The following is an 18,919-nucleotide window of genomic DNA, read 5'->3' as shown; positions in this document are numbered from 1 at the left end:
ATCACAATAATACTCTACACATATAGCCATATAGACATGCGCAAATTTTAATCACAAGGTATTCTATGATCGAAATGTGATCTCCAAAATAATAAATGCTGATACCATTTCCTTAAAAATATTTATGATAATCACTTACCATTATTATTATTATTATTAATCTCCGCCATTATTACTACATCTTATTAGACAATTTTAAGTTTTTAAATATTTTTTTTTGTTAAAACATAAAACAAACGAGTATTTTTATAAAGACATTTTAATTAAAAAGTATGTATTTACTTCATGATTCTGGTTACATAATTAAGCGGTAAATATCGATCGTACTTCTACGTTTTTGTTATTTTTATTTTTGGAATTCGATCATATATCATTTCATCTAAAATAAGTGTCTCTTGCTCACAAGGTATGTAATTTTATATCCTGCATATATTTCGTGCTCATTCCATAGTAGTTTAGTAATTACTAATTTAGTATAGTAATGTATGGTGAAATTATAGGAAGCCAAAATTTTGAATTAAATAATACGTCATAACAAGCGATTTCGGGTTTGCTCAAAGTCTGATCGACATCCATGTTTTTTCCTCATATATACCTACCTATGTATGATAAATGTTTATTATGCATATAATAATCATATAATACATTAATAAAACACTGTCGTTACAATATGTCCGTAGTGCGAAATATAAAGGATTCGTGCTACACGACGTATGTATAATAAAGCTGTGACGGTCGGTGGCCACGTGTTCACACGGTGGTCGACCCTCGTTAAAAAAAAAAAAAACATCAAAACGCAGATACAAAAAGAAAAAGAGAGAAAGAGAGAGAATGATAGTGGACCAAGTTAACCGAGGAAAATGTTTTTCACGCTCATTTAAATAAACATAAAAAGACCACGTTATAATAATACAATATGTAAAAACTAAAAAACCACGACGTGTCATTACAAAGTGTAAGCGTGCGGTGACGATGTATAATGTATGTACAATCGTTTATTACTGTAATATAAATATGTATATTATTATAATTATTTACGATTTTATTTTAATGAGCGCGCGCGCGGGCATCCAACGAAGAGTATAATGACAATATATTATTATGTATACTAAACGTGCATGCAAAGTCGTGTAGGGTTTGTATTTTGTGCTCGTCACCCGTCTTTTAGCCTCCAGCCAATGAGTTACACACGTCGAGCTCGCCACAAATGAGGCAAAGACTTGCGGGAGAAAAAAAAACAGTAGCAAAAAGTAGAAAACGATATTTTATTATATGTATAACACGTCGAACGTATCGTATTATTATTATTGTTATTTTGTCGCACGCGGATCGTGACATGCGGTTATCGTGGACCCCGCGGCACCGTTATTATCATTAAAAAGCTTACGCTCAACAAACGCCGCCTCGAGATTTTAACTGCACCGACGGCAACAAAATCAAAGGGATTTCGTGCCGTGACAATCCGCCATATATTATCATCTATATACTATATGATATACATATTATAATATTTTAATAATGATATATTATGTATACACGTGTTTACGGCGTTATATATAGGTGTATTAATGCCGTGTATACATACACATAGATCTCACTTATTCTCACGCATGGTTTTTCGCATATAATAAATTATACATAAACGTTCATCATATTATCTGTATATTATACGTTAAGTACTCAGTGATATTAAAACAGAGTTATTATGATGTGATATGTGCGCGGGTGTGTATGTATATTGGCTATCGATCGATGCAGCAAACTTATAATTCGTTTACTTCCGACACGCGCTGTAATACCATGTAATGTACAAACATGTTACAATTATGATACAGTAATAATTAAATTATTTATATTTTTTAAATATTTACTATATCAATAATAATATTATTCTTTATGTATTTATTTTATTGTAATTTACGGAGAAAAGTATATGATACACTTATACCTATACACGAAGTAAATGAGGTACCGAAAATAAATGTATAAGTATTAAAATATGTATCACACATTTGTTTATAATTTATTGTAATCTATTATGCATATAAATAGCAGGGTAAAAATTACTTAAATTATGGACACCTTAACTTAACTTAGTCAAGTTGACTACCTTGCTTTTCCTTAACTTTGCAACTAAAGGCCGTCGCGATTGAACCACATGGCACTAATCAAGTTATATATATCAATAATTATAAAATTATAATATTATTTACAATTCAATTTATCCAAAAAAATACAGTTGTCTAACCGTTTCAAAATATCTATACCTATATGGCTATACACATTATATACAAATAACGGTTTCGCGAGGTATAAAAGTGGCGTAGGCACTAGGCAAGAAATATCTGACAAACTAATTCGGTGATAACAAAATTATCATATCATTTGAAAAACATTTTTGGGATTTTTAGGATTCATTTGAAATTTAAACATTTTACATAGGTATATTTGTTGATGAACCTAAAACCTAAGTTTGATTTCTAAGTAATAATTTTTAACTTACCTATATTCTTAATTTTATTATCTGAAATAGAACATTCTTACAAAAATACTATGTCAGAATTAAATTGCATATATTATGTATTTCTTGATGGAAAATTTCTAAAAAGAAGCTAATACTTTTCAAAAAAATCAATATTTTGTAATCGCCCTGTTACGCATATATGATTTACCTAGATATAAAAAAGAGTTATGTAGTTCAATTGTAGATTTAAAATTATATTTTTGATTAAATTTTGTTTGGTAATGAATACGTGTTTAGTTGAGTCCGATAAAGCAGCTAGTTGATAATGAATTTTTCTGTAGTTATTTATCTATATATCTTATTGTAAACAATATGAATTAAGTAAGTACAACGTGCCAACGTAGGATCAGATGAATATTTTCATACAAATGTAAATCAATCGAACATTGGTATTCAGTAGTTAGCGATAGTTATGACAATAATAATAATAACAACAATACAATGAATAAAAAAATGCAATAAAATAAAATACTTTATTAGTGTATTTAATTAGCTACATATAACTACTTATTTTAATTTTAGTTTAAATCATTATTAAGATTTTTCGACGTTATTAAGTACTAAGTTTGCATAACGGGAAGGAAAGGTTTTTTTGACTCGATTAGGTTATTTTTCGGACCAAGTTTATGGAATTCTAGCGTAATACGTCCGTATGCTTATGCAGGTGTATTGTATAATGTATATGTAAAACACTTCTATTGTAATTATTTCTACAAAGGTGAAACACTATTATGCACATACATGTGATCAATAAGACTAATCTATATGGTATCATTATTATATATATAGCTGTCCAGAATGAACGTCAGCCAAGAAACACGGCAACCATACGTCCGGAAAATCTAGCTGATATGGACCATGAACGAGTGATTCGAGAAGCGGCTGTGGCGGTTGGAGTGTTTGGGTGAGCAAATAATACATTATTGTTTATCAATGATAAATTATCATACTTTCGTTCATATACTTAATCGTGCTATTATATATTTATTAATTTTTCAATGTACAACAATAAAATCAATACAGCTATTTTATTACCCGTCATATACCAATATATCGTATACAACACTACATTATTATATATTATGATGGCAATAGCCGATGAATGATCGATTGAAGTTAATCTACAATATTTCTTCGCAGCATGCGATAATAGTAAAATAAAAATTATAAATCAATAAAATAAATTTTACAACAATTAACGTGATACAATACCATATAGTAATATATGCATTATTTACATGGACTTTTATATTATTGAAAGTGAAATATTATACAATACCATATCATATCATATCATATAATATAAAGTCCATGTAAATAATTTTTCAAAATCATTTATCGACGTGGCAAATGTGAGCGCGTATATATTACGTATATAGGGTTTGAAACATTATAAACACACCCTATTAAGTATTACATATATACATATATAAATAAATAGGCTATCGCGTTTTGCAGTCCACCCCAAATTTTGATTAATGGCTTATAAATCTCTTCCGTTTTGTTTTCGCGTCTATAAAAAAAAAAGGGTTCAGGTGTTTAGTCGCATTTTAATTCTTCATTTCGGAGGGTTGGATCTATTTTATACCCTTATGTTTTTTTCCTCTTTTATGTACAAAAGTCAGGATTATCTGCCTCTGCTTTTGTCACGTTTAATTTTTTTTCCCCCTGTAAACAATTATACATGAATATGCATTTTAAAATATAATTTAATGTTTGTACAGTAGCCAGTAGGTTTACCCAAGTGCCACATTTTGCGCACAATATACATTTGTTTAAAGTATAATGCGTATTAGTACAAACAGGACATCAAATAATGATAATATTATAAAAGTAGGTAGTCTGGCTCCGAAAATATGACACACGACCAGGTTGCCATAATAGTGACAAATGCCACAAGAAAAGTAAATTATTTAGTCTTGTTTGTTATGCAAATCGTATTCGAATAGCACGAAAACATTTCGCTCCCTTGTGGTGATGATGGACACGGTGTTTGCCAAAAACAAAAGTATAGGTAACCTATACCTTCCTACTAATAAGAGACAGACGCTAGGCGCGTCATTTACAACTGTTTTTTTCTCTCTGTAATTTTTGGTTTTTATTTGTTTTAAGTTTAACCGACTATCACGAAAACATACATGATACACCTATTCAATAAATGTATAGACACAGTATAATATATAGTTTGATACTTCGATAACATAAATAGGATAATACGCTTATACGCATCCGTGAAGGTTAAAATTGTATGAATTACATTATGTGGAATAGAATATTAAGACGCATGAATATAATAATATTTTCCATTTTATTGCTATACATTTCTTTAGTCTTTTAATATCTATTTAAGTACCTTAACTAGGTATCTCAGTCCAGTCGATTTATCATACTCAATATTAACTGTTAAGTTGTATGTATTACCTTATTTGGTTAAATTATCAATATTATAATTTTATAACTTAAACTTGTTACTAGTTTTAACATTTTTCGATAGATTATAGTTTTAGTTCGTATTTAGTATTTAGTATTACCTACATTTTTAAATGATTTATAAAGTACGTAATAAACTATTTATTCTAATTTAACATCTCTATAAACAAAATAATAGATCAATAGGTCGCATGGAATTAAAAAAAAATTAAATAAAACATAATGTATCTACATACATAAAAGATAAAAATACATATTACTTAAAAGTTAAGTGTATATAACTGTACGTGTATAAAAAAATCATTAAATGTAAAATAACTTTAATATTATGTTAAATTATGTATAGAAAAAAATTAGTTCTACTGTTTCAATATATACCATATGGGTATTTGAGTATCGTTTCATGACTAATACTGTATGTATAATAAATTTATTATAATGTTCTGAATAATATAAAATACATTTATTTGAAAAATTATTTTTTTCTCAATAACCAATTTATTATTATTCACAACATAATTCCTTATTTTATTACCTATATTATTAGATTCTCTTTTTTGTAAATATATAATAAGACCTAAGGTATTTATAAATGTTGAGATTATATATCATAAAAAAATTCGACTTTAAAGTGTATAAAATATGAAATGCTTATAAGGAACCTATTTATATTTAGTTAGTACAAAATTAATTACATTTTGCAATTAGCATGGAAATACCTACAGACCGTAAAAATGTTTGTTAAATTCTAGCAAAACTCCAAAACAATTACTTTTAATTTTCAATAACACATATTTTATTATCATGTATAGAGATTGAAGTTTGATGAAAGTGAAACAGTTTGGCCAACTCGCATCTGATGTATAACCAATAACAATACGGCTGTACGAGTTTAAGAAATAAGAATAGATATCAATTTATATGGGATTAGTTGTTCAATAAAACGATTTAATCCCACCACCGAATTACAAATTAAATGATGTCGGTCCCTAGTCGATTCCCTTCATATAGCCGGCCATATGGGTATTTTTGCAATGCTTTTTTCAACGTCATTCTCAACCAGAACTTAGGGATTAACCGTCAAAGGCACTTGTGGCCAATGACCCTAAAATAATATACGTGGGGGACAATGTCATTTGACTAATGTTAATTTGATGGGTAGATTTTGTATGTTATTACTTATTATATTTATTTACTATTATATATCTACCTATCAAATCTGAAATACTGTGAAACTTGCAGGGGTTGTATTATATATACATATATTATAACCACAAATGGGTTTTATTTTGAATAGTAATTCAACTCTATTATATATGCTATTATTTTATTAAAATAATAAATGCATTTAAATTTTATCAACTGTGGTTACGTAATCAATATTTTTTTTTATTTTTTTTTTTGTGGAAACTTACAAATATTTTATTTATTATTACTTATCACATAAAAGTCTAAACTCGATAATTATTTTCTCTCTCGGAGTCCCTAATGGTTTATAAATTCATAAATTTCATTGCAATTATTCTTAATAATTTTAAATATGTGTCGATAATACCATCTATAGGTCCGTTAACTTAGCTTCTCTCAACTTATTTTTAATCTTGAGAATTGAAAAAATTATAAAATATGAAGGTCTAAAATTCATGTACCAAGGTAGATATACTATGTCTTGTACTCTTGTAAAAAGAATATTGATATTACCAATTTGTGCTAACATTTTTCATAAACTCATTTATCATAAAAAATAAGATATTTATTGATAATTTTAAAAACTAGTTTTGTTCTATGTGATTAAAACATGAACAAACTGAATTAAACTGTCTATTTCTATCGAATTCTATAAATTTAAAACATAACATACTAATAAACATGAAAGTTTCTTCGTGCTTATATATTACCTTATTATTACCTACCAACATTATTATTTTATTTCGATTTTGAACCGGTATACCTATCAGTGGAGTCCTTTAAAATTATCGACTATTTATTGTTACCATCATTATTAATATTATTAAAAAATTATTTATAACATAAACAATTCTCAACAGGCCATGTCTTTACAGACCTCCGGTTTCAGTGGCATTGGCATTATCTCCTCTGAGATACCATCCCAACGGGCCAATAGCACCGCCGAACATACAGCAACGGCCCGCAGAACCGTCGCCGACCGCATCTTCATCGCCGAAACAAGAATCTCACCACGATGACCAAGATGATGGTAAGAATATAGACACATGAGTGGTAATATTATTTTAATAATATTATTATCGTGAAAAATTATGCCGTGACACATGTAAACAAACGGGTTTATTCGGTGTCGAGAGTGCTGGATACTCGTGCGCTGTATTAAGGGTTTTGTACAAGCACAATATCCATTAATCTCAAGTTAACGATATAACCATAATAGACATATATCCTTATATTAAATGTATCTGACAATTTAAACTCAATATTTTTTATTCGTGTAAAAGTTCGTTAACATCAAGTCCTGTTGTTTGACAACTTAAAATAATTTTGTGGGTGAAAATAAAATTCTAAAAATCTTGAAGTGATCTATCAAAGTTTAAAGAAATGAGCTCAACATATTTTACTCAAGAAAAATATCAATAATACAAAGTTATACTGTTGGAATATAGTTGGCAGTACAAAAATGATAAAATCTCTCCTGGCAAAAATAAAGTTTAATAATATTTAACAAGTTAAATTCGTTAAATATATTTCATATGACGTACGTATCTATAACGGTCGTGTTGCTAATTTTGTGAGGGTAAATAACTCCAATTATCAGTGGCGTATAAGTAGGTAAATATAAACCTGGGCGCATGACTTTCATTTGGGAACATCAAAGTAACGCTGGCTGCAGCCTGTACGCTAAGCGCTTATGTACTTATGTTTTTAATAAATTGTTATAACACTTATAATTATTGCTTATAAACTTTTTTGTATTCTATTACATATTTTTAACATCGTGTATCAGATATAATCAATAATCTTTATTATCGAGATGACGTAATTGTAATGTAGTTATTATTATTATTATCGATGTACATGGACACACGTCGTATTTGCAGACATGGATGTATCCAGAATTTTGGCGTCATCGTGCTATTTGTTTATTTAATAATTTCATAAAGATGTCGATAGTCCAGAATCCAGAATACATTTCATAATTTAAATTTTTAATAAAAACTAATAACTATTATATAAACACTGGCTGTATAAAAAAGTGATAGTCAAGCTGTCAAGCTCATCGTTCCCCTGTGTATAATTACAGCACTGCACACTGAAACGATTACGAGTAGATTAGTAGATATGTACCTATTATTAGACAGTGTATACCTCTAACCTTTAATTATTATTATTTTTCCTGCCGCTTTTTGGATTGTGTATGCTTTTATTAAGATTTTAGACATTTTTTACTTTTTTATAACATTAAATACCACATTACCATCGTGCATGCCACTGAATATTTAAATATCCTTATTAGAAAATAAGGGAAATCGGAATCCAATATTTTGGTGGGTGGATGGGAGGGGGTTTATTATGGTCCTCAAGTACCTCATGCCATGCCATATCCACAGATAAAACTATTTAAAGACACTATTCTTTTTTCTATATATCGTAGATGACAGTATAGACGTGACCAATGAAGAACCAGATACGTCTGACAATAAAAGGGCGTCGTCTTCGCCACCGGCGATTCCAATACCACTTACCCAACACCATTCTATGTACGATCATCATCCGTCATTTTATCCTGGCTTACACGAAAACGTATATGAAACGTCCGCCCGTTTGCTTTTCATGGCTGTTAAGTGGGCGAAAAATTTGCCGTCTTTTGCATCTCTTCCGTTCAGAGACCAGGTGAGAATTTTGTTCAATAACAATGTATTAAATGTGTAAATACCTACCTATTTATAAATTCTAAAAGCCAGAATTCGAATAAATGCACAATTAAATAGGTATGAAATGAAGTGATCAATATTATGTAAACTTGCAGAATGCAGGCAAATGAATCGATATTGCATTTTTTCATCAATATACTTATATGTATACTTATTATTAAGAATGAGAACTTTTAATACTTAAAAAATCTAAAAATATGCATGCACTTATACAATTAAAAACGAGATATATGTTCTAAAAAAAATTATTTCATTTTATTCATATGTGTAATTATAATATTTATATGAAAAATTATTTTTTGATTAATTAAATAATCAAAATAAAAATTAAATTTGTTTGCCTTCTTCTTGATCTTTTTGTTTTCTTTCTTCGTTTAAAAAAATAATTTTATAAAATTTATTTTTATCTAGGAATAGGTTAGGTTAGGTTAATATATAGGTAACTTAATTTTGTTTTACCTACCTTTAATATTGCATTAACTATTTGACACACATTATTGCGTTCCATTTAGACGGCAAAATATTTTCTTATATTTTCAAATTGAAACAAATGTCTGTTATTTTTTAACAATGTTTTATACATCGAAAAATATCGTTCTACAATTATTACGGAGATTAGCGGTGCATATTTAAAAAAAAAATAATTCATTTAATTTTGAGTCTTCGGGTAAACTGCATTCATTGAAAAAATTCTCCATTCAATATTTTTAAAATTTTATTTAATGTTTTAAAGCCAGTATTTTTGGATAAAATAATATCATCTATTTTTTGTTGTACTAATTTTTCCGCTGAATTCTGAAGCTTGCGATAATTTTAAATAGGCATTTTCTATTATCTCAATTTCATCGGAATATTTTTAAGAGTAAGTTGCTGTTGAGATTTATTTTAATCGATTTTATTTTGATTTTTTTTACATTTGATAACTACCTGATGTTTAATAGTGTTAATATGTTGTTGAACGTTGAATTTTTTATTACTGCCAACTTTTGAATCACACAATATACAATAAAATATCTTTTCGTCGGTTGTAAATACTAGATCACTACAATACTGAATTCCGACTCATAACCTTTCAAATGAAAAGCCAATGATTGTTTTTCTTTTGGCGTATTTGATAAAAAACAATTAATATTACTAGAACATTTTGAAAAAGGCGAAATAATATAGGTACGCGACAAAAATATTTCACGCAGTGCACATAACAATAGAACTGATGTAGGTACGCTATAAAATATGACGGACAACTGATTTTTTCTTCTTATACGCGTTTCAGTTTTATCGGTCAGATAGGTAAATTTACTATCTGACTAATATTTTTAAACAGAGAATTTACCAATTTGTAATTTTTTTGTCTAAGCTATTTTAAGAACTTATTTCGAAAATTTCCAAATGTGTTCTTCTTTTTTAATTTACTCAAATATGTGTTTATATGCAATAATGATATGCAAAAAAGATATGCAAAATACAATTTTAAATATGATCTTCTAGTATTTTCTTCTAATATTATGAAACATAGGTACTTATTGTTCACTTACATTATTTTACGATATTTCCAACAAAAAAATATGAAAAAACTAGAAATCCTCAACCTTATACTTCTTATATTATACAATTGCAATTTAAAATATTATAAATAGGAACTATAGATATTAGATACCTACACATTCAAATGTATAGTTTTAAATACATATTATAAAATTATCATATTTTCTTAATTATTTTACACAATAATTCGAAAACTTTATTATCTTCTTTCTATGTATTATAGGTGATTCTCTTAGAAGAATGTTGGTCGGAATTGTTCTTGTTGAACGCAGTCCAGTGGTGTTTACCACTGGAAAACAACCCGCTTTTCAACCCTTCGGATCACGTGGCAGCCATACCCAATGGTAAAGCCAGCCAAGTGGCAGCCGACATACGCGTACTCAATGAAACCCTGCGAAGGTTCAGAACCATCAGCGTCGACCCTGCCGAGTTCGCGTGCATGAAGGCTATCGTTTTGTTTAGAGCCGGTAACGATCACATTAATTATTCTAAATTATTTTCATTATAATATTAAACTATGAAGGAATGGAGGAATACTCGAAAGTAAACTTAAAGAAATAGATAGAGAGGGTTGTGTGGGTGTATGTGCGCGTGTGTAGTGTTTTTTACAAATAAGTACGAGTAGAATATTATTATAATAAGCATAAGCACATATTGTCTTTACAGATATATCAAATATATTTTCCTAAAACGTCATTGCGTTAAACAATAACACATCTTAAACCATTTAAGTACCTACAAGACATCAACCTACCTTTACTTATCTCATTTATAAAAAAATAACTACCTTACTACCATTAAGAATAATTACCAATTTTTTTCATTTAAATTTTTTTACAAAAATATATAACACAACCTAAACTCGTAGATCTAACTACAACACCCATTTTAAAGATAGAATTACTTATAAATAAAATTCTACTCGAAAATATTATGAGTAAAAACACAATACAAAGAAAACTTAACATTTAGTATAATTGAATTTATAGTTAATGTTTTCATCTTTGAATAAGCTTGGATTTAAATTCAATTAACTTTTAAATTAAATTTAAAAAACGTGTTCACGAAATTTTGAAATTCTCTCCGCTTATTTTGAATTACTACGACCACTGTACAATATATTTATGCATAATATGATGTTTTAATTAAATTTACATACATAAATATTAAATATGTATACTAAATGCATTCATGTAAGTAGGTGATAATTTTTTTTTCATTAAAAAAAAATTTACAGATTGTACAATAGAGAACAATAAATAAACATGATAAATAATTAATATATAAATTGACCTGAATGACATGATTGGGGGAAGAAGCTTATTAGATTATTATTTAATAAACAGTTTTTTATTATTATTATTAATTATTGTAGGTCACAGGACCACGCAGTTCCTTTTTAGACGTCGAATTGGGTTTTCGGGTAAGATGTGAGTGAGCATATTTTTTATAAGTGGGTTTATGTGAGAGTTAAGTTTAGAATGAAATCATTTAAATTAATAATACCAAAAAAAAACTTAACGATGCGACATTGCAGTGTACACTTTAGATCTTATAGGATTTATACAGATGTTATGGCGTCGTGCCTGTTTATACTACGACACATTTGATTAATCCGGAATTCTTATTGAAACCTTAATGTTTTTATTGAGTTTGGTTCCGGTTTGATCCACGAGAATGAAATAAATACCTAAATCATATTATAGTTACGGTCAGATTTAGAAAATAATATTTCAAGTTTATTATAAACTTTTTTAGAGTTAAAACTTAATTTATACATTATTTTGGTGGCAAATATGAAATCTATTTTCTGTATTCTATTGCTATTTATTATTTTCTACTTATCTATTATTGACTTACTTATACTAATATAATTATTGTATTGACGAATCTTAAAAATTAAAATTGATAGTGTTGGTTGTATACTTATATAGTTATATAACGCGTTGCCTATGTATTTGTACAATTTTTCATTCAAATTGATAAAACTACAAAAACTTTTGAATCTTAATGATATTTCACGCACAACGGATCATAATAACAATAAAAAAAAAATTTTAAATGATAGACGGCATCTAAAATTCTCAAAAATCTAGTTACATTTAAAATAGTGGTTTTTAAGAACGACATTACTTGTGGCGCGTTTATTATTGCGGCTGGTTGATAATCGAATGAGTTGTAGCTAGTGTATACAGCTGATGTATCTAGATTCTAGATACATCGCAACTCGCAATAGTATGGCAGGTACACTTATAAATCTCACACTCACAAAATGCAAAATAAGTTTTTTATACGTTCTACTCGGAGCTGTGGACAAATATCGTCGTCAACGTCCGCGCGAAACAGACTGTCTGAAACACTCCCTGCAACAGTTTAACATACACACTATATCTATACGTATGCGATTTTGCCTACCTACGAAATATGATAACATAATAATCTATAATAACACTTAACTATCGATTATGATGACTAATCGTGTATAATGGTTTTAGACACGCGGGGATTGAAAGATCCGATACAAGTGGAGAACCTGCAGGACCAAGCGCACGTCATGCTCGGCCAACACACCAGGAATCAACATCCTGGCCAGCCGGTTCGGTTCGGCCGGCTGCTGTTGATGTTGCCGTTGCTAAAAAACGTGCCGGCCGCCCGGATCGAGGCCATATTCTTTCAGCGGACCATCGGCAACATACCGATGGAAAAAGTCTTGTGCGACATGTACAAGAACTAATGGCGTAGCCGACAACGGACGATAACCATCCAACTCTCATGAATCATGATATTATAATTAATAATAACGTACAACGCGATACTTACCTACGTCACATACTATCGCGTCGTCGCGTATTAGGTATAGCCGGTATACCTATAGAAACTCAATTCAGCGGCTTTCATGATGTATGGAAGCAACACCTGTACGCCTACACTTGTAATACTATTACCCCTTTTGAACCCATTACGATATATTTCAAGGAACCGCGTAGAACCTTGTACAAAACATAGATTTACCTTCCGGGCGCCTTACGAGCACTTTTTAAGCAAGGAATGACACGGTTGATTTGGCCATTACTCGGCACGGCCGGCACGCACACTCATACTGTTATGCTCTATCGCGTCCAAACAAATTCGACGTGAAATGGGTAACGTACCCCTCCCCTCCCACCCAAAGACTAATAATCGCAATACGTGCCCGGATTTAATAAAAACGCGTGTGTTTAGATTTCAAAAATTAATTCTTATTTCATACTCATTGCGAACGGTTAAATTTTTATAATAATTTCCGCGTAACCATCGATAGATATCGCGATATTGTGATTTTGAGCATTGGTCTAAAATGTGATTTAGAAAATGTATGCAATATTAGATAATAGATAATAATAATAATAAAAGTAAAAGAATATAATAATTTGTATGGCCATAATATAACCGATGTTAATACAACTGGTTTTGTTTATCACTGCATGTTTAAAACGTGTATTATTGGACAACAATTATTGTTGAATTTAGTAATTTCTGATGTGAACTTTTTATTTCCAACGTGTGTTAATTACATTTAACATTATGTTGTAAATAAATTACACAAATAATAAAACGAATTGTAATTGTTTCAATCTGTAGATCACCAGAATTATGTTAAATCATACTTTAGATCATAGGTAACTAATAATGATACCTATTGTTGTAGGTACATTTTATCACTTCCGTATTTAGTGGCGTAGCCGTGAGGGCTGCAACCTTTCAAAGAAAATTTAAAAATGCTTCCGTTGTTCTGTGAACGTATTAGGTATGTAACTATATAAGACTTGGCCACGCATAAAAATTGTGATTTGTACGATGGATGATTGCTGTAAATAATTTATCCTAAAATGTTAAACGTGTATCATTACAGTCTTTTATGAATCCGAGTACCACCTACTCATTTTAAAAACGATCACTTAGAAGAGTGGTAAACAATGTTGGACCAAATAACCTTTTTAATAAAAAAAAACGTATATAATATTATTTGTAACTATTTCTAGTTTAGGTGCTTTGGTTAGGTTATAATTTAACCTAAATAATTATAAAAACATATGCATTTACTGCACGAAAAGTAAAATGGAATATTCATAATTATTTATTATGTAAAGTTGTTTTATTTTTTATAATTATTTTAATGATTATGGTTTAAATAATTTTATAAGAATGTCGGTGTTGCTTTGTATTAACAATAGGACATCAATAGCACATGTGACTTTCCAAGAACCACTGGTACGCCAAACTTCTGGAGGATTCTAATTAAATCTCCCCAATACAAAAAATTATGAACCTCCCTACACACACATATACATAACTACTATCAACACGTCAAAATCTTGGCAATGGCACAGCAAGGTATACCTAATATCTATATATTTACCTTATCTACCATTTATCAATGAGAATATGATTTTTTACCACTTTTAATTTGTTTTCTGTTTCTACCATATGATGTTTGTGTATATACTATATAGTATACATGTTGTAATACAACGGTTGTATAATAAGTAGATGCACATTTTATATGCGCGTGTGACACAATTACATTATTAGCGACATATTAAGGTATAAAATAAATAGCAAAATATGCTAAACATATAAATCAGTAGCTATTCAAGTTGTTTTAGATCATTCAGGTAATTCATCAAATTCTTAATTCAAATTATTACTTCCCTTTATTTAACTATACAATACTATTCCACTATAGTACAGTATTATTAGTTGGTTAATGGTTATTAAAGAAAAACATTTCAGTAACGGTTTCCAATTGTATACCATATTTACTTTAAATTTCCTTCCGATTACATACCCTAAGACTAAATGTATAATAATAATTGTAATGTCTCAATAACGATCAATATATTTTATTTTTATCACTTTTCCTTAATGTTATAAAATTATAAGCATGTAACGTTAACTATACTCATTGTTATGATTTTTTTTTTAATAAAAATTACAATTTTATGTTAACTGATTTAACTTTAATTAATTTAAGCACAGAGTCTCAGTTTTTTATATCTATACTAAGTATAATTATCAAGCACTAACACCTTTTTTTTTTTGTCATAATATCCAGTAGTATAAGTTTAGAAATTTTACAATAAAAATATAAAATATTATCAATTTATTGAATATATAATATTGGAGATTTATTTAAATTTAGATTTGTTTCTAGAACCATAGTATAGTAAATAGTTACTACATTATTAGGATATCTAAATCGCTGAATTTAATTTTAAAATTTTTTTATTCTTCAGCCATATTTCAATTAAGCTATAAAAAACAAAATTAAAAATTTGTTTAGTATATCTTCAAATGTATAATATATATTATAAAATCAATAATATTAATATATTACTTATCATATTATTAAACTTTGTTATTGTTGTTATTGTTGTTGCTGTTGCCATTGCTATGTTAAGTGTATTTAATTATTTTATGCTTAAAATAATTGAAATATTACCATATTTTTAATGTTTACCTTTTAATTACTTATATTTACTTGTATTTGTCTTTTCTTCAAAAATAAAATAATATGATTTATTATACATTATGTATAATTGTATTGATAATATTAATACTAATTATTATGTATTATACATTTAATATTTAAAATTTGCTTTTAATAATAAAAATGTATTTTAATATTGTGTAATAGGACATGCATATAAGTAGAAATGTACAGTATTAATTATTAGGTATAAATAATTTGTTTTAACATATTATATTAATATATAAAATCACAAATCCAGATTTTTTTTTTTATTGTTTTATATTACAAAATTTAAATTTTATCATAATGATGATAACTGATTAGAATTTTATGTCTTTTATCCAACAATTAAAATACTTTTCAGATATTTTATTTACAATGATACATATTTATTTTAGGTAGATACTAAAATTCATTAATGAATATCCAATTTTTGTTTTTTTGGTAAAGAACCAAAAGCTGAGATAATTGTTCCCTTTGTACCTGTTACAGATGTAGTAAGATCCCATTTACTTTTCTTGTCATCTTGTTTGTGGGAGCTTGAAACATTGATTGATGGAGTTTTTTTTGTACCAGACACAACTTCAACCTATAATTTAAATCAACAACATTTTAAAAACTATCTAAATTCAACAGGAACACAGAACTTACTTTAGTTTTTTCTTTTCTTTCTTTCTGTCTCTTTTCCATATCTTCTTTCTGCAAACGACCCAATTCTTCGTAAAACGATTCTTTGCCCCATCTTAAAGGATCATATAAATGAGGTGGATAATTTGTTCCTAATTCATTAATATTACAAAACTGTAAAAGTTTTTCATATATGCTGGGATTTCGAAAATCTTTCCTTTTTTGGATTAAAAAATTCATGTCCATGCCATCTTTTTCCATTTTTTCATGCAATCGCGTAATTTTATCTTGTAATTCTTTAGAGCATCTACCATGTGGCTCTGGCGGTAAAATATCTTCTTCATCATCTACATCTGAACGTCGGTCAATTTCCTCATCTGACATAACAATATCATGATCTTCAAAATATGATACAAGGTTAGTTTTTTTATCATCTTCTGGATTAGTTACAGCTGGAGCTGAATTCGGTATTTGTAGTTGAGGACTCGGTACATGTTCTGACTGAGGTTCATCCGAAATTGACATTTCTTCAATATTCCTACGTTGACTGGGTGTAGTACCTTCATCTTCAGAGTCTGTATAATTAGCAGTTAATGATGCAAGAGCTGACATTTTTTTTTTTTTTTTTATTGAATTTTAACTATAAATAATAATATTTTAAAATTAAAAATTACATACTTGTAATATCAAGTTAACTTAAAATTAAGGTGATCATACTGTTTGGTAAAAATAATTAAATGGCATTGATATAGGAAGAAGGATAAACTATCCAAAAGTTATATTGTTTAATATTGTTAATATAATAATTGGTAATTGGAATCAAATGACAAAACCTCATATCTACATTTTTAGAATTTTTTAGAGAAATTTATCTTGATACATTTAATTACATAAACAAAAATGATACATTTGGTATAATTCATGGAATAAGATATATATAATACCTATCTATTTACATAATATACATTTTCATAGTTTATATTTTACAAGAAAAAAATTAATTTATAATAAATAGAAAAGTATGATAAAACTACAATCATGTAAAAAGTTGTTCATAAACTTCCAACTACTGATTGTTTAGTTTACTGTTATATGAAGGAGCAATGGTGCTGATGTTAGTTTCAAATGGTATTACATAAAAATAAAATCTGAGATAGGAGGTACCAATAATCAGTAAATTTGTTATACTAAAATACAATTATACTCATAATTACACATCATAGAGTCATATAAGTCATAAATTATAATTTTGAATATTATGAAATATTTTTATAGGGAAATTATGTAACACGTCAAGAGTGAGAAACTATACAGTAGTTTTAATCAGACAAATGTAGCTGTGCTTTATTGTAATCTAAAGGATTCAGATATGGGACATAAATCAATTGCCATAAGACAATAGGACCATCACACTTAAGCCTAAAAACATGATAGTGCCATCACCTGATCAAAAGGGATATGATCAGAATAGAGAAAGGACCTACATACAAAAGCCCACGATAGGCTTCTCTGACATATGATTTATCTGAATTAGAACAAACACTTTTATGTCAGTCTAATCAGAATTATATTTTTTAGACTTGGAAATATTTTCAATAATAAAAAAAAAAAAAACTGAAATAATTTGAGACTCCAAGTTACTGCACATCTACACATGATTGCTTATAGAAAATGTCAGTCGGAAACCTGAACAGTACTCAGTTATTTTTTTACTGAAAATGGAAATTTAATACTCAAAGTTTTTTTGTAATTACATGCCATTTGAAAAATTTGTTAATTGTAAAAGATTACAGCAGGTTCACAGTGTCTATCTACCTGAAAGCAGTTAGAACATAAAAAACGTCAGGTTACTGTCAGTCACCTGTATATGAATCGCTACAGTGTTATTGATAATTATGAAGTCAGGAATGAGAAAACTACAATTTACAAATATGTAAATAATAATTACTACATTAGAGTCATGAAGTCTACAGTAAAAATTTAATTTAATACTGAATCTAGTATCTCTTACCTGCTGTAGGCTGAAATACCAGGAACTTGGATGTGCTATAGCTGCTTTAAAAAGTTGTAAATAATGTAGAAATCTAAATCAAACCAGTACTCGGTACTTCAGTAATCAGATAATCATTAATTTTTATAATGATTATCCTTCAATATTAATTTTTATGCTACATAGATAATAAAGAATAATGATAAATAATAAGGAATTCAAAATAAATCAACAGGAATCTACTGATTCTACTGTCTACTACTCTTACTATCTTTGTTATTATTATTACACAGCGCACTCTAGGTGATTATATTATATTATCAAGTCCGTATTAAAGGGGGGCGCACGGTCACTAATTTTATATAATTAATAATAATAAATAATAA

General features: G+C 28.2%; 2 protein-coding genes across 3 annotated transcripts in view; one reads left to right on the top strand and one right to left on the bottom strand.

The window, feature by feature from the left end:
* The window catches only part of LOC112602031 (photoreceptor-specific nuclear receptor-like), a 33,644-nt gene extending 18,422 nt beyond the window's left edge, over nt 1–15,222 (top strand). Inside the window, exons 5-9 of one of the 2 annotated variants that reach the window (XM_025349949.1) lie at nt 3,314–3,428; nt 7,018–7,172; nt 8,580–8,818; nt 10,628–10,871; nt 12,900–15,222. In XM_025349949.1, coding sequence (XP_025205734.1) covers nt 3,314–3,428; nt 7,018–7,172; nt 8,580–8,818; nt 10,628–10,871; nt 12,900–13,138 — 992 coding nt within the window. In that variant the 3' untranslated portion in view covers nt 13,139–15,222. Of the gene's footprint in view, nt 1–3,313; nt 3,429–7,002; nt 7,173–8,579; nt 8,819–10,627; nt 10,872–12,899 lie in introns of both variants that reach the window. The other variant, XM_025349948.1, reaches the window with a different exon arrangement.
* Nucleotides 15,223–16,288: 1,066 nt separating this feature from the next.
* On the bottom strand, nt 16,289–18,738 carry LOC112602002 (SAP30-binding protein). The gene is made up of 3 exons (XM_025349913.1): nt 18,555–18,738; nt 16,568–17,183; nt 16,289–16,505 (listed from the first exon to the last, which is right to left on the bottom strand). Exons 2-3 carry the CDS (start codon nt 17,153–17,155, stop codon nt 16,332–16,334), a joined length of 762 nt encoding a protein of 253 aa, XP_025205698.1. The 5' UTR covers nt 17,156–17,183; nt 18,555–18,738; the 3' UTR covers nt 16,289–16,331.
* Between the last annotated feature and the right edge of the window lie 181 nt (nt 18,739–18,919).

Source organism: Melanaphis sacchari, unplaced genomic scaffold, assembly GCF_002803265.2.
Source record: "Melanaphis sacchari strain LSU unplaced genomic scaffold, SCAv2.0 Contig80_pilon_pilon, whole genome shotgun sequence".
Taxonomy (NCBI): Eukaryota; Metazoa; Arthropoda; class Insecta; order Hemiptera; family Aphididae; genus Melanaphis; species Melanaphis sacchari.
This window is presented reverse-complemented; position numbering and strand designations above follow the sequence as displayed.

Excerpts from the sequence above, each read along its gene's own strand:
- LOC112602002 (XM_025349913.1), bottom strand. The coding sequence starts at position 17,155 with ATGTCAGCTCTTGCATCATTAACTGCTAATTATACAGACTCTGAAGAT. Across the intron at positions 16,506-16,567 it reads AAAGAAAAGAAAAAACTAAA|GTTGAAGTTGTGTCTGGTAC; the intron begins GTAAGTTCTGTG and ends TTTAAATTATAG.